This window comes from Seriola lalandi, unplaced genomic scaffold (assembly GCF_002814215.2).
Source record: "Seriola lalandi dorsalis isolate HSWRI2012SDOR001 ecotype SW California unplaced genomic scaffold, Sedor1 jcf7180002054441, whole genome shotgun sequence".
Classification (NCBI taxonomy): Eukaryota; Metazoa; Chordata; class Actinopteri; order Carangiformes; family Carangidae; genus Seriola; species Seriola lalandi.
The window spans coordinates 290,719-308,182 of record NW_019524994.1 but is presented as its reverse complement, the minus strand read 5'-3'; the positions used below and the strand labels follow the sequence as shown (position 1 = coordinate 308,182).

General features: G+C 39.6%; 1 protein-coding gene across 1 annotated transcript in view; it reads left to right on the top strand.

Moving 5' to 3' along the window:
• Positions 1-17,464, top strand: part of piezo2b (piezo-type mechanosensitive ion channel component 2b) — a 78,273-nt gene that overhangs the window by 14,773 nt on the left and 46,036 nt on the right. Inside the window, exons 4-9 of the mRNA XM_087175280.1 lie at positions 4,802-4,844; positions 7,838-8,000; positions 9,295-9,562; positions 9,856-10,069; positions 14,369-14,543; positions 17,112-17,231. Of these exons, the coding sequence (XP_087031406.1) occupies positions 4,802-4,844; positions 7,838-8,000; positions 9,295-9,562; positions 9,856-10,069; positions 14,369-14,543; positions 17,112-17,231 (983 nt within the window). The remainder of the gene's footprint in view (positions 1-4,801; positions 4,845-7,837; positions 8,001-9,294; positions 9,563-9,855; positions 10,070-14,368; positions 14,544-17,111; positions 17,232-17,464) is intronic.

Here is a 17,464-nt window from a genome sequence, read left to right as displayed (position 1 = left end):
GTAGCTGTTTCAAAAAATGAAAGTATGCTGTATATTTGAGAGGGGTCTTTAGCCATGCTAGTAGCTATTGGATGAATTGCCATTATATCTGATAAAGATATTCATGGCTCCCAGAGGACAAATCCTACTGACTTTAACAATCCCCAGGTGTTTCCTGTAATGTCACCAGCATGTTTCCACTTGTCATTGGCATGCTAGCATTGTAATTGAGAGTATATTTACATGTACACATTAGCAGTTATTTATTTATCTATATACTTGATTGATAGTTATTTGAAATAAATACCCATAAATATGACATTATCAACAACAACAAACATTCTATTCATGACTGAAAGAATCTGAATTACACTCATAATAATCAGTGATCAGCTTTGTGGTTTTGGACCATTTGTGACCCTTTTGCTTTGTGTTACATGATTTACTCAGACCACTTGAATGCAGCCTGGTACTGGTGTTACATGCAGAGTAAGGACTATGGTTATGTGTAAGCTTTTTGTTGCAGACTTCATATCATTAAGGTCCATTGGCTTGGTTTGAATGAATAATATTTTGAGTCTTTATCTGCAACATTTAACAGCAGCTTTCCTGTACGAGCACTGAGCTGCTCACAATAGCTTCTTAGTGAACAGCTGGTGAATCCTGGCTTTTATTACGCAATTAATGAGGCACAGGGTGGAGACATTTAATGTCACACATTCATGATGATGAACTTAATATGGAGCTGAAGAGACACAAAAAAATCACAAAATGTCTTGTTGTTTTTGGGGACAACCTGCACCCAATATTACACACTATTTTACATATATATTTGGACATGTATGACTTTGCTCCACTTTGATGATTTGTATACACATTGTTGGGATTTCTACTTCCTGAAGTTAATTTTACTCTATTCCTATTTTTATTTTTGGGCCGCATATACAACAGGAATTCAGACATTGCTCTTTGTCCACTTGATCCACCGCCTACATTCTGAGAAAATGCCTTATCTCAGGTTTCTATATCTGGTGTTTAGCCCCTTGACACCCTTTTCCTTTTGGCAGCCAAGTATAAACAAGGAGTCCTCCTTTGCTGTGCGGCTCTTATCCTCCCCCCTGCATAACTTCATATAATTTCCTCTATTCACTGTGGCCAAATGCACCATTAGAGAAGTAAACTGGATTGAGTATGAATGAGAAAACCTTTCCAAAAAAGCGAACACCTCCAGCTGTTAGAGCAGGTCAGTGACTGGTCACCAGATGAGCCGGAGCCGGCTTCCTTTGGAGTTATCTGTCATTCCTCTGTGCTGACTCAATGTGGTGGGAACTGCATTTACATTTATATTTGCTTGTGAGACTTTGTATTGACCGTCAGAGAGGCTAAGATGGGTGGAGCCCGCTCTATTTCAGATAATATCAACTAAATTCTCAGATAGTGACAGAAAAATATACACTACACTGACTTTCGCATACTTTCCTGTGATTGTCTAAACCTTTTGGCAGTCATTGTCCTTTGTGACAACCCCCACCCATCTGTCCACTAAGTAGGTTAAAACAAACGAAAAGATGTGCAAGTTTGATTAGGCCCATATCTGATGGTAATGGATACCATGGATTCACCAGCTCATAAAGGCTAAACAGCCTGTTGAATGGCTGTTTTGTGAGAAGCTCCTCGGGGATAATCTTCATTAAGTCCTGTAATCGGTATATTGTTGACCTTTACCGACCTCCATATCCACACATATCCTGTCCACCATTCCCCAAATGCGAGACATTCACTGAATTCTCCTTCGGCATACAGATACTCTGATAATAGTTATGACGTGCTGAAATGTTGACGCTGCATATCACCAAGCTCTGCAGAAAAGGGCAACCGGCATTAGGCCCCAGAGATAGAAGAGAGAGAGCAAAGAAATGCTGTGCTGAGAGGTTAACGGCCCAGCAAGTACAAAGGGTGTTTTATGTTGTTCACATAAAATCTGAGGACAGATATTTTTGGTGCCTAGCTGGGGTGCAAAGTGGCCTTGCCTCAAAGAAAGTCTAACACACTGTATTGCACAATATTCATATCTTCATCTCATGGATCAGCCTGGCCTAACTTTACCTCTACTATGGCATTCCTCATGTATGATTTCACACGCAGGGCTTCCTCTAACACCTGGCAGCTGAGTTTGAGCTAGGTGAAGTTAGATGTTGCAGATGTTTGGACTTGGGAATCACTGAAACACGCTCTGTTTTGCCTGTGGTCACTGGACTGATATTTTAAGCCGAAGTATTTATATTTGAGGAATCAAATGGGAGAATTAGTTAATCTATGAACTTTATCAACCTCTGTGGCTCATTATTTGGTATAAAAACAACATTAGTGGGCCTTATCTCCTCCTGTGCAAGTCTCTGGATCTGCCCTGCATCCTGTCCGCTTAAGATAGACACAAACTAGTGGCTCGCTAATTAGACTAAAGACCCAAAAACTGTATCATGAAGGGGTAATATTAGGCTGGCATCAAAACATTTACTGGACTTATGCTAAGAATCTGTCAAACCCAGCACAATTTGCTTATGTCAGTGTGTTCACATTTTGTTTTTGCTTCATTGAGGTTCAAGTTTCATTGAGCTGTTTTTGAGCACTATGGGCACAATGTTAAATAAAAAAACTTATCAAGTCATAAGGCTAACATGTTAGCAAACAGTCAGCTACTGAAACATCCAGCAGACACAGTCTGACACAGTGCAGCAAGATTCTTGTTGGAGTCGTGTTTCCAGTGACCTGACAAATTTTAGTCTAATATAAACTGAGCTTTTTGCTCTGGTTTGGTCTCCGCTATCTCCTGAGAAAAATCAGCATGGGTGCAAAAATACTAAGATTTAGGATCTTATGAGCTTTTCCTAATTTTATGAGAAAAACAAAAATCAGTTTATACAGTTTAACATGTTAACAGCAGCATCTTCCAGCATATCATGAAATAAATCCTAGCTATTGTCAATATACAATAAAGATCCATGATGATAAAATAAAAAAGAATAAGGTGCAGATGCTTCAAGAGAATCAGTGTTTTAATATAGTGTAGTATAGTATAGTATATAGTAAGAATAATAAGATCATCATGTTATTGTCATATTACCTTTCTCTAGATAATATATCACAGTGAAGTGCATTAACAAAATAGTAATTATTGTTTTGCATTAGGTGTTTTGTTGTTTTTGGCCTTTACAGGGCTGATGTTTTGTAGCACAGTTTGTTCAGTCATGGCAGCGTCTGCTGTCCGTCACTGAGTAGGAGTAGATGTGCAGAGGCGGACACATGAGTCTGGTGTCTTAAAATCTCAGTTGGAGGAGGAACGTGGGTGAAGTGTTTGATGTCAGAGGTTATGTCATGTAGGTTCCTCCCATCACAGATGTTTTGTTAAATTTCTCAACTCTTTCTCTTGTCTCATACCCACACCCCTTTCTTCTACATCTACCCCAACCAGAATTAGTTTTATTTGTGATAATCTGTTGATCTCAGAAGGAGAAGGCTAGGCCCGGCGATCATACCTTCATCCAGGCCCGAAGGATTTAGAAACATAACATCTGTGATACTGAAGCTATTCTTGCAGCTGTTTTGTCAGTAATGAGTAACAAAGAAACAATGGGATTTGCGTTGACGATTCATCGATGTTTTATCCACCTTGAGTGGAATTCAGGGCCTGTTTCCTGTTTCTGACAAGTTGCCTAATAGTGTGTAATAGTGTGACTCACTTCTTTACTGGATACTTGGTGCGCGTGTGTGTGTGTGTGTGTGTGTGTGTGTGTGTGTGTGTCAGGAGAAAACAGATTATTTTCTTTTTAATCTTTTGACATCTTTTTCTTTTTCTGCTTTACAGTGTATTTAATTTTATTGTTTCAGAGATATTGAACCATCATCCCAAAGTACTGGGGTTCTGTTTTCTTTCTCCAATATTGGTATATGCCACTTTCACCTACTGTTTTAACAAGCAAACCATTTATAACCTTAACAACCTCCTAAAAGTAGCTGCAGTTTGCACACAGGTGACACAGTAGATAAAATCTGTCTAATGAAGTGCTTTGTTTGCCGTCTGTGTTGACTTATGCTCGTCCGAGTCGAGCGCTGTCGCTGAAGTGTGTTTAACATCTTCACTCTCCTCACTGCGCTCCATAAACTTCAAACTCCAGCACCGCAGCAGCTAATTAATCTCCTATAACACCAACAGAACGAGCCGGACATATCAATATGTCATTGAGTTGAGATCCTTGAGTCACAAACTGATGCCATGTTTTCTCTGGCAGTTGAACAAAGGCTAATTAACCTTGGTCGGTTCTTCTCAGCGTGCGAGTTGAATACCTGGAAATCTCTCTCTGAGTGCTGGAGTGACGTTCAGGATCACTACAAACAGTCCGAGCTGTGGAAACAAAAACCACATGATATGTTTTTATTTTCTTGTTCTTACATATAGGTTATCCTAACAGTGAATACAGATCGTTTTCCTTCACCAGGAAATTGAATATCAGCTGAAATGAAAAGAAATCATTGATTTAAAGCAGGATTTTATGACTGTTTTTGTCAAAGGTTGAAAAGCAGCTATAGCTCTTTTACAAACTACATCATCGTTCCTCGCAGTTATAAGCTGTTGATACAATGGATACAGTGATGGAAATGTGAAAGTTGTGTGTAACAGCTCTGTTTATTGTTTTCCCACTTGTAAACACCATTGTTTGTTTTTAATAACTATGATATAAAAGTGTTATTAAAGGTGTTAAGGCATATTTCTTTGCCACACAATATCTGTATCCACTAAATCACTTCTTATTTGTCTGTTTAGGTTCCACATGGGAGAAATCCATAAGACAAATTGGCTTCGAAAGGTAAGATTGTAACGAATTCAACACTTTCACATCCAGTGCATTCATTGAAATAATATGTGCAACTAATAATGATATTGAAATATATTTTGACAGTATATTTATTTTGTCACTCATTTAGCAGAAAACAGATTCAAAATACATTTCTCCTGACGATCATGCAGCATAAAGATATGCAAGTGTGGATTTTGTTTAACTGAACACTAATCTTTCTCCCAGTTGGGCAATTCAGAAGCTTTTTCAGGAGGTGATAGGACTCAGCTCAGTGATAGCTGGCTGATGAAATGGAGGGTCAGCAATATCATAGCCCTTATGCAACAAAATATGATGATAGCTTTAATGGTAGTTCTTTAAAATAGGTGTCTTCTTCATTTAAAGTCAACACCAAAAAAAAGTCTTAAAGGAAATTTAGCTTCTTCTGTCAAAGCTCATTCATGTAGTTCTGATCTTCTACTTATTTTACAGGTAGGTGGATGCATTGTCGTTGCAAAGTGTCCTAAATATAGCAGCCACACAATTACATTAAACACCGCTTTTTGCATTTAGCCACACTGGCTCGTCATCTGACAAGGATTACAAACGCTCCTGAACTGTCCCTGTGTGGATTCGTGATGAACACTAAACCCAGTTACGTCTGACAATAAGTTGACAGGCTTATTTTTCAAAGTGTTTGCCGCTGCGTCTGTCTCCTCGACTCCCCCACCTCCCCACCCCCCCACCCATGATCGTATTAGATGTGGTTTCCTAAGTACGGGAATGTCCGAACTCAGCCACGTCCTTTTTCCAGTACTCAACAGCCCTCGGTGGACGGTATGCTGTAAGTGGCGGAAGTAGAGCCGTAAACATTTTATCCCATCTGCATTTACCTGTTTGTGTTGAGGACCATACACAGTATATACAGTATTTACAGCTGTATTAGGCGGATACTTTCTCCCTTCCAATGCTTGTGTGGAGGACAATGCAGAGTTCAGGTCAGATGTATAGGGGCCTAAAGAGAAGAGCTATGGTGTGTGTTTTCACAGAGAGATACTTCAGTTTCCTAAAGCGGGACCTTTTCAAACTCTTAATAAACACCAAATATTTGTCATAGTGTAGGGAATATTCTGTGGTCTCCCTGTTTTTTTTTACCGCTGCAACCTGAGGCAGTGAGGACAGATCTTAGCGCTGCTAGTGTTGTTGTAATTCTCTCACATGATAAGCAAAGGAAAGTAGGAATCATTAAAGTTGCTGGCTCAACCTTGTCTGGCTCTGACGGTTTCCATCTCTTTCATCCATGTGAGGATGCACAAAGCTTCACAACAATAAAGCACATGGAAACAGACGTCCTTGATTAGATTAAACTCGCCAACAGCAGCCAAAGGCCCCAACTATTTATCTGAGTGTGGGTTTTCCATCGTCTTTGATTAGCACTCTGTTTTCAACTTGTTACCTTTTATAAGCTTTATATCCATTCAAGGCCACAATGAGATTGGTTCTGTTAGAAAAGGACCGGTTGTTTTATATCTCCATCCAAACATTTGGTCAGCTTTTTCTCTGCAGCCTGTGCTGCAGCAGAATCACCAGTATGTTTTGTTTATTGTAAACAGTTTAATTACACTTTGAGCTCAGCATGAAATGTAAAGAAAAACACTGCGGTGGCCAAACACAGGATGCAGTGGTATTGCTGTAAAAGCCAAAACAGATATTGGTTTAGATGATAAAAGTGAGTTTTAAAGGTTTTTGAAACCTGTTAGCCATTTCAAGGACAATTTTTATTTGCTTTAATTGTACATATAATCATGGCACCTCATAAAACTCGTCCTCAGGCAGCAAAAATACATCACACTGGATCATTTGAAGCCTGTAGCTGTCAAGGCAACAGTCGTCCGCCACTGTTTAGCTTCCTGTTTGAACAAACCTTTTGGTATTTAGTTAGAGGTGAGCAAACAGTCAAATCACAAATGTTACAAAAGCTTTGTTTGCCCATGGAGATATAACTACACTACTTCAAATGATGTCATATTTTAGTTGATTAATGAAAAACACACACCGTGTTTACCAAGCTGGAATAAATACATACTCATTCTAGACTGTTATAAAATGCTTGTTTTATGTTTATCACACAAAGACCAGTTATCAAGGAATTAGGAAACACATTAAATCTGTAAAATCTAAACTAGCTTCAATTCTTTTAACTTTATTTTATTCACTTAAAGGAGAAAACAGGGGTAATTGTTTACACTACCTTTTTATGAACAAAGGTTGCTATTCTCAAGGGAGTAAACATGTTTTTCACAGTTCAGTAAAAAAAAAAAAAAGAAAATTACCACACTCTCTCATGGTCTTTTTGTTTGAATGGAATTTCACTCACTTGTTAACAGCAATACATTTAAAACGGGCAAGCCTGATTTCATTAAAGTGGGTGGTACGCCATATAAAAGCTGAAGCGTTCAACACAACAACACATATTAAAAGAACAGTTGAGTAACGGAAAAATCCAGATTCCCATGCATTCATGTGAACAGGTAGTGTTTTTCTGAAAGATGTAATTGCTGCAGTTAATATCTGTTCCCATGAGTTTGAGCGCTGTTCACAGATTGCAGGGAGATGATATTCTGTGACGATTCATATGCAAGATTGTTGAATGGCTTGACTTTTTAAAATGTGTCACAGACACATGAAAGGCTGGGGCAGACAGAGGGAGGTGACGTATGACACGTATCCAAGGCCAGATTCAAACACAGGACAGCACAAGCTATTTGTGGGCCATGTCCAAGTGAACTAAACGAGCAACCGCTAGTCCCTGGATTTCTCAGAAAAACTGTTTCATATTAGTCCATGTGCAGTTAAGTTTGTTGCACTCTGTCCCATTTTCTGTCATTTGGTCATGATCCTTGCCTGCGAGATTGCTCCAAATTACAATTGCGGGGAGATATTGGGATTCATCAGTTCTTTCAAGAAAACAAGTGTCTGCTTTCTGTCAGTGTGTATCCTTTGCTTTTCTGTTTGTCCCCCAGTGTGATTGGTGCAGATGCGGGGAACGGCATCCGAGTGTTCATCCCTGACATCGGCATGTTTGTGGTCGGCTTGGCCATCTGGCTGCTGTGTCGCAGTCTGGTCCAGAAGAGGCCGACTGAGGACATGGCCCAGTACAACGCTGACTTCGAAGCAGAGGAACAAGTGGGTTTCATCTTTGGTGACATGCAGTGTCCTGAAAACAGTGTCTTACTGTACTCAGCGATGAACTGATTAGATTTTGATGGTCAAAGGTCAAGATCAATGTGCAGACTGTCATGTGTGGGTATAGCAGTGTATTGGAAAAAATATCTAAAACATCTAGTGTTCATAAAACTAAACTGTCTCATGTTCTGAGACCCCAGCGCAAAGGTCTTCACACTAACTGATTTGAGATATCTGGACAAGGAAAAGGTCTCCTGAACTGTTTCTCACTCTGGAAGCTTGTCAACATTTCCAGACAGCAGTTTTTGTCTCTGACAATTCAGTCATAGTAGATGACATTTAATTCTGCCCTCTGACATTTGATGCAGTCACAGATAAAGTGCTACCCTGAAAGGACCACCATTGATCAGATTTAATTAATATTGTGATAAAGCTCCAGTAATGTTTTTACTTGCTGAAGTGGCCGGTACAGTGGACAGTCTCATGTCCTGCTCTACACATACTGTCTGCATTCAGCTTCATAAGCCAAGAGGAGCAGAGCAGGCGTTTGAATAGAGAGTTCCCTGTGAGTGTTGATGACTTGGAAAACTGCCCCCATCCCCTGGCAAGTCCTCTCTTCTCTTTATGACTCAGTGTTAATTAAATCCACATTCACTTTCACTTCGACTGTGCTGCTTACGCTGGCACAGATGGCATCGCTCACCATTACTGAGAAACACCAGAAAATTCATCCATAGAGCCTGCGTTGTGTTCAGGCTTTTATTTCTTTTCAGTGATCCATCTGAGTTGAAACTGTTTATTCAAAACAGAACTTGTACCACCTGCTGCTTTCTTTGTCTAGTGCCTTATGTGTCATATATAAATCATCGTGAATGGCCAAATTGTTATTATTTTCTCTATTTTATTAGACAGTTGGAAAAGAGGGACGCATAGTTTGTTAGAGGCAGCAGCCAAAGAAGAACTGACTGGATTACATTTCAAGCCAACTTGTGTTTCCAGAGGAAAACATCTGGCAACAGTGGCTAATAATGTCCCAAGCTGCTGCACAGAGCACATACATGTTTAATTGTACTGTGCTGCATGTTAAATCTGCTAAATCACCCTCTAAGCTGCAAGCAGAGACAAGAACATTCACCCACATGACAGACATGGTGTACTTTTCATAATAGTTGATTATGCACAGTGATTGTTGTGGCAGCGCTACCTGTAGGAAACAGTTTTCAGCACCATGGAGAGCTCTGACCTCGAGACTGCATCATTCATCATTCAATACTGAAATGTGTTTGTCACTCAGGAAGAAGAGGAGAAGCTGAGCCTTGACGACAACATTCTGCTCGAGGAGGACTTTGAAGCCGGGTACGAGGCTGAGGAGGACGAGGAGGACGAGGAGCTGGATGAGGAAGAAGAAGAAGATGAGGAGGAGGAGGAGGAAGGAAAGGAGAGCACAAAGATGAAGATCCTGCGAATCCTGGCGGAAGTTGCATCCAAAGTGAAGGAGATCATCGGGAATTTGATCACAACTGCGGGGAAGGTGGTGGTCACCATCTTGTTGGGCATGACAGGTGAGCCACTCCAGCTGCTATATTGTGAATCTGACTTGTTGAAGACGTAAATACTGAATGTCAAGTGTGCAGTGTGCCACATTTAACAAAACACTAAGTGCTATAGGGTTGAGAAGATTCTGGAAAAAACATTTTTCAGACTTAACGGTTGACCTGATATGCACTGAAATGTTGTGATGTGCTGCATCCCGCCAATTTGCTGCTCCATGAGGTTGATAAAAATACTTTATAAACTTCTTCAGATAATGAAACCACAGTCCTCTGACTTTGTATCTACTGCTTTTTGTTTGTAGGCATCATGCTGCCCTCGTTGACATCGGCTGTTTACTTCTTCATCTTCCTCTTCCTGTGCACCTGGTGGTCCCTGTGCCGGACCTTCGACACACTCATCTTCAGCTGCATGTGCGTCTTGATGGCCATCTTCAGCGCTGGACACCTCATAGTCCTCTACCTCTACCAGTTCCAGTTCTTCCAGGAGTCCATCCCACCAGGAGATGGCTACATCAGGTCAGACACATGTGGAGTTCAACTCAAAATAAATCTCAATCTGTTAATATCCTGTTTTAAAATTAAAATTTTAGTTGAAAGGGTCAAATCTTATTCTTTCAACAAGTGTTATAGTTACAGTATCTTTGATGATTAAGCTGCTTTAGATGAAACTTAAACTTTGGCTAAACTTTGTAGGTACACTTGACCACTGCTCTTCCTACAGATAGAGATGAATCAAACCTTAGCAACAAAATACAACCAAACACAAGTGAGCCAAAGTTAAACTTGGCAGCATTAGCTCTGTCTCTCTCATCACACTGATGGATTTTGGAAATGGTATTTCTCTGTTAAACAGCACAGGCCCACACTGACGCTGTCTAAATCCTCAATAATGTGAAAATACATGACGTGATTAAAGAGCTCAGTGGCCAGAGCTCCTCGGACTCAACAATATTTATTTCGCCTAAAGTAAGATTGTTTAAATGTTAATAAATATTTACTGTTGCAAACAAGAAGGCAAAGGAAAAGGCAAACCCAGCTGAAGGGGGGATATATCAAACTCCTACTCACAGCGCATCAATATCGGAAGCAGAGCTTTTAGGCTCTTCACTACAACCAGTGTTGTTTTATTATGCATGAGAGGGGAGACAATCAGCTGTCTGTGGCTGCAGCGCTGAAACGATGTGGTTGGAGTAAAACCACATCGTGCCAACACATGTAAGTCACAGCTGTGATGAATGCAGACTCAGTAGTGGTGGCTACCTGGGTCACTAAGCTCATTGTGTTTGATTGACAACCTGGAATTTCCAGAATGCTGTTTATCTACTAATATAGAAAAGTAAACATCAAGGCTGCAACCTTATTTGACAGCTTTCTGCTACAGCAGTGATGAGAGTGAGACTGTATGGTGTCAATGTAAAAATCATGGTCTAAATCTGCTTCAGAATACATAGTATACTGTTGCCCAATTTTGTTTTCAGACACAATCCTCTGTTTATTCGTATTTAAATGCATCAGTAATCACTTTTGAACAGGTGCAAAGATTACATTATGTGTCTCAATTACCCAGGTGAAATGAAATAAATCACATTGTCACAATCATTTCATGGAAAGAGGTAAAAAATATTTTATTCCAACTTTATGAGCAACAGTGTATATACACAATTATTGAATACATGTATAGTAGTTAATGAGGAAATTGTGATAAAAAAAATACCCCATAACACGTCATTATTACATTTATTTTAATGATATTTCTGTAATAATGATGTGTTTTTTAAACCTTACTAGTAGCACTGTGGCTGCTGTAGCTGTTGTCTCAGTGCCCTTGGTGTTGCAGGGTTGTATTGATCTCATGGTTTCTCATTTGAAAGCTGTGGTGCTGCGTGTCAGGACCGAGGCTATTTACAGCTATGTATAGCTGAGGCTGCCTTGGACAAACCTTGTGTCCTCTCATCCTTCTCCTGCCTCCGATGGCAGATAAGGTGTAAATACAGTGTTGCATTGGCAGGTTTCTCGTTCGAAAACAAACTCATTAAAATGAATGGACTTCTCTCACACCATCTGTTCTGGCAGTGGTAGTCTGCATGCTGAAACGACCATACAGTAGGAGTAACATCTAAGTTAGTGGTTCTTAAAGTCAAACCCAAGATAAAACAAATGATTAAAGGGATTAAAAAAATATTTTTTTCTTGTGAAATGCTGGAATGCTGCCTCTAAAAAGTAAGTAAAGTATTAAAATTAGTATTAAAGTCAATATATATATACATATATAGATATATATGTATATATAAAAGTCAAAATATTGTATGGTATCCCCTTTTTGGGCCTCTACAAATCTTTAATATTTGTAAAATGTAAAACAATTTTGACTAGATACTTTCACCACTTCGGGGCTTTAAAAATTTTTAAACTAAGGAAATACTGGATACTTTTACCATATTGGGACTGAAAAAAAAGGTGAATTTTCACCAAATAAGACTCTTTTATACTAACTCAGAAACAGTCGACATCTCATTTTAGAAAGAAGCTCTTCATTTGTGTGTCTGAAGACCTAGATTTGGAAAGTTTACCACAGCTCTAATTCCTCATGAACAGTCCAACTATTTCATCATCTGCTGTCTCCTCATCCGTTCATGTTGACTTTCCACAGCGCTGAGGTATTTCTGTCTACTGCTTACATGAAAACTGAGGCCCAATGTGAAGATAAAAGGAATACGTTCTCTTCTGCTCTGGCCTGTTTCCTCTCTGCACACCCTCAGAGGGAAACGCTTACTGCTGTAAACGTGTATTATATGCCTACTGGACAATAGGCTACCACAGTGCATTCCCTAATTTTGCTTGTTGACAGTGACTTGGCCTTGCTGTGGGGCCAGTGCTGAGTGAGACTGTTGAGAGGCCTGACTTCCACTCTGCTTCCTGCCTCCCCGCCTTACAATGGAAGTCCCCAGTCATGTGACCGGCAGGCCTTCCCCAGCTGTAAGAAGAAACCATTCAGGAAGTGTGGTGGGGTCAGAGGAGGGTGTTTACTCCTCCACATGGCATAGAAGAAAAGACTCAGGAGGCTTCTAAATCTGTGTGGCTGTCACTGGAATACGTCAGTGTGGTTCCTGTTGAGTAGATGACCTTTGTTCTGCGCAGAGGAAAAGCACTGAATCAAATGACATCCTCGGTGGTACAAACAGATTTTTAGCGTCAGTGCATTGTCCAGGTTCCAAGGTTTGGGTTGGTTGTCCAATCCAGCATGTCATGTAGCTTTAACAGTAATGGAAGAAGTAGTAGTGAGAACCTTTACTCCAGCACTGGGCAGCTGTGTTTCAGTTTGGGATTGTTGTGACAATGTATTGTGCTGCAGGAGGCTGTTCAATCCTTTTTGATGGAGTTTCAGGATGCTTTCACAACAACCTTGTTTGGTCTGGATCTTCTGACTTTTCAGTTTGGTTCGAACCAAAATATTAGCTGTGAAAGATGCCTTAGACCATGGTCCAGATCTAAGGACCAAAAACGGTCAGGCCAGAAGAGGTGGTCTCGGTCTGGATCAAACTGTACCATGGTTTGTTTGCAGTGTGAAAACACTTTTTTGGATGGTTTGGGCATTTGGATCAATTACAGGAAGTTGAGGCAGGCTTGTCACCCATTGAACAATAAAAGATGAAAAATAACTGGAAGAGAAGTAAAAATGAACTTTGATAGCACGTGGGCGGAGGAGGAGTCAACTTGAGAAATAGTAGTAAAGCCATAATAAATGTGGCAACAAAATGAATCTGTCAGTTCTCCTTTTCTCTTAATCACTTGCATTTACCATTAGTTTTACTTTTCTATTACACTGAAAAATTATCATTTGAGATTATTATCATTGTTATTGTTATTTTGTTAACCCAATCATCTTTTGACCTTTCCGATTTCACTTGAGACGCAGGTTGGACACCAGCGGTGTCGCGACAGCATGACTCTGCAATTCCCACATGCTCTTTTGTAAAGTTTACATCATCTCGTCCATCATTGCCTTTGTTTCTAGAATCAATAATTAGTTTCAAAGATGAAGAGCCCAAGGACTCCTGCATTAAATCGAGAGCAATGAATTGAACAATACACTTATCTCAATGAGAACAGTTGAACCCACTGATTGATGACACTGGGCCGGTTCACAAAAGATCTAAGCTCAAGTCCTCTGTCTCTCTCTCTCTCTAATTCATTTTTCTCAACAAAGACTTGAAGCTCTATTTTTGGTCAAGGTCTAAAACAGCATAATTTGTTAGAATAGTGAGTAAAACTGTGGGGGACGAATAGGGTATGGCTTCAATTAATGATATTTTCATTGTCAGTTATTCTGCCAATTATTTCCTTGCTTAATTGATTAATATATTTGTCTATAAAACATCAGAAAACAGTGAAACCTGACCTTCACAGCTTCCTAAAGGCCAGTGTAACATCTTCAGATATTTTGTCAACAGTCCAAACCACCAAAATATTCAATTCACAACAATGAAAAACCAAGATAAGCAGCAAATTCTTACAGTTGAGAACCTGCAACTATCAGATTTTTTTTTTGCTTGAAAAATAAAGTGCTAAATGATCAGTATAAAACAGAGACATATTTTATAGGAATAAAGTTGTATGATCTTATTTATTATTCTCAAACACTTGACTGTTAATGCTGACCTCCATGTGATTAAAATGATAAGCTTTGTTTATGATCAGTATCTATGTTGATATGTCATGTCACGCTGATTCATACCCAAAGCTCCTGTTTAGCTCTCAAGCCCTGGCACAAGCGGCTGTCCCTGTCCTCATCCACCTCTTTGTCTGTCTCTGCAGCACATTCGGCATCTCCCCCATCGTCCAGAGCAACTGCTCCTACACATGGAAGCTCATCGTGCACCCGGAGCGTAAGTGGTACCACTTTGTGAATCCCATCATGCTGCTGATTCTCTACTACACTCTGGCCACGCTCATCCGTCTCTGGCTGCAGGAACCCATCGACCAGCTGACGGTGAGCACCACAGACTGAGTGTTGACGCTTTTAGTTCACAACAATGTGACATTTTCTGTTGAGTATGTCAAATATTTGAACAATACAGGTTCATTATATTAGGTGAATTTGAAGTGGAAGAGATTGTACAGGGTATCTGCAGGTCTTGAAAAGCCTGAATTCAGTTCCCTTAAAACAAAAAAGACTAAGAATGTATTAAAAGTCTTGAATATTTTCAGGTGGAAGAGGCAGCATCCTCAGAAGACAATGCACTGCAATGCAGTTTAACATTTGCATGTTCGATACATTCATTGTTTTTGTCATTCAGTTTTCACTCATTCTCTCTTTGACACTATCTTCAATTTTTCCCTCACATGAATCCCTGGGAATTCTGGGAAATGTAGGAAACAATTAAGTGAAACAACATAAACAATAGAATAAATTACAAAATTGCAGCTAAAAAGTTATAGAATATATATTATAAGAATATTATCAGTATTAAAGCATCTGACGGTGATTTATTTTTTCTCCAATTACATCAAGTTAAACGAAAAGGGTGAAATGCAGAGAATGAGCCTAGATTATAAAATAAAATCCTATGCATGTGTTTAAATGTAGACCAGCTGCAGCCAGTGGGTGTCAAAGATGTTTAGTTGAATTCAGCACATGACACCTCCGTCACACTCCACAGTAAATTCCAGACAGTGAACTGAAATAGATCCAGATTGAATTAAATGGGCAGCCATGTGGCCTTGTGATCAGAGAAACCGTATCGATGGATGATTCCTGGACGATCGATCGCTGGCTGCATCTGTCCGCTGTACGGAGCTCAGGTGTTATCTGAGAAACTGTTGGTCTAGTTTGACAAACCATGAAGGGAGGATGTATTTTGGCACAATTTTCCACTGTTACAGCGCTGCCTGTAAGAAACCACAGGTCCTGATTTGATTAATTATGAATTAATGATGTATTATTATTTCTTCTGCACCTCACTGCTGTTGTTTGGAATTGATTTATCTGACTCAGACTGCTGAAGCCTCTTTAACCTCAGATAAATGTTGGAGTGCATTTTTTCCCAGAATGAGGCCCAACTATCGTTGAAGCGATTGACAGTAAACAGGACATTTTTTCTTCACAGTTGAAACTGTAGTTAAATTCACTCTAATTGACTTGGTGAGGGAGATTTAATGAACAGCTTATTATAATGTCTTAAAATTTTAAACATTTAAAGACCAGAACTGCAGTGCCATTAGATTTGGATTGAACTTAAAGGGTCAGTTGACCCAAATGACAAAGCACGCCTTAAAAAGTTTTTATAGGACATATGTCTTTGATAGAAAGTGGTTCCATTTAAATCAGTTCAGGGTGTTTTTTGGATGTTTCAAAGTAACTAAGGATTAAGTGGAGATCTTATTTTTAAATGTTGTGTGGCCCACTAACCCATTCACCACAAATATAACAAAACTATCGACATGACTAAACACCAGAACGAGAAATTGTGTTTTGTCATCGGGTGAACTGACTCCTGAAAGGACTTTAACTGATCTTCTAACTGAGTGACCCCAAGAAGTATCCAATTGTTACTTTTACACCTTTATTTGATACAAACTCTTTGAACAAAAACTGCTGCAAATAGCAATGAAGTGTTGTAATCAGTGGATTTTAATGTGAAGAAGACCCCGCTCCCGAATTCACCCTGTCCTCCTTCACCTCAGACCTCGAGGCTCAGCTCCTCTGTCCTGTAATGGAGTTATAGATCAGTGTTTTTATAGAGGGGTCAATACTTCCCTGTAAACCTGTGGGGCTGTATGCATTATTGATTTCTCCACAGAGGGGTATGTGTGTGTTTTCACCTACTCTTACACTTTAGCAGACGCTAATAATAAAACACGATTATGACATAAATCAGCAGCTGATAGGTTTGTTCGATAGTGGAGATGCCAGATTATGATGGATTCATCTTCGCCAAAAAGACAAGAAAAATCTGGACTCACTGTCATCACTTCTCAGTTAATTTAACGGTTGACTTGTAGCTCATCATCTGTGTTTACTCAGCAGTTGCTCACCAATGCAGTGAAAAAACAGAATGATTCAATTAAAAAAAAAAAAGGTATCTTATGAAATGAGACAATCACACAGAAACACAGCGCCCGTGTAGTAATTAATTCACAGAGGAAACAGTTTGATTGTGCAGTCAGAGCTTCATGTTAGCTTGATTGACACATTTTTGTATTGAATCCAAAAATGTGTGATTGCTCCAAGAAAAACTTATTTAGCACCATAACCAGCACACACGACTAGAAACAAACACAGGACCAATGATGCAAACTGTAATTCTTCCTCAGGCTTCTTTATTTTATGGTATTTGAGCTACTAGGACACTGCCAAAATTATATTCTGTTTTTTTGTAAATAGAACACAGAAAATCAATGATAAAAAATGCAGATACTGCACTCCTACACTGTCAAACAATGTTCAATAGAAGCTGTCATTCTTGAGAGTATCATCTCTGCTGTACAGCAGTGAACTGAGCTCATAGTCCAGTGTGTGAGATAGCCATCCTCCAACTGTCTATCTATGTTTTTTCAGGACGACAAGGACAGCGATGTGTGTGAGGAGGAGGATCTGGTTGGAAACAGAACAAGTAACTCAGCCAACAGGAAGCGACATTTGTGGTGGGAATCACGCCAGGGCACCGATGAGAAAAACGTACGTGAGGGTTAAGTCACACATATCTAACAAAGTCTGGATTACTGGACAGGTCATGAAGTAATCATCCTTTGGTTAGCACGCCATTGTACAATACGAATCCCATTGTAAAAAAAACATGAATGCGTTGTTTAAGGAAGCACATGCTGAAAATCCAAACAGCCTTGAAAATATCTTGAAGATCTGTTTAATATTTTTCTTCAACTTCTAAAGTGTTTTAACTTCTTTCAACA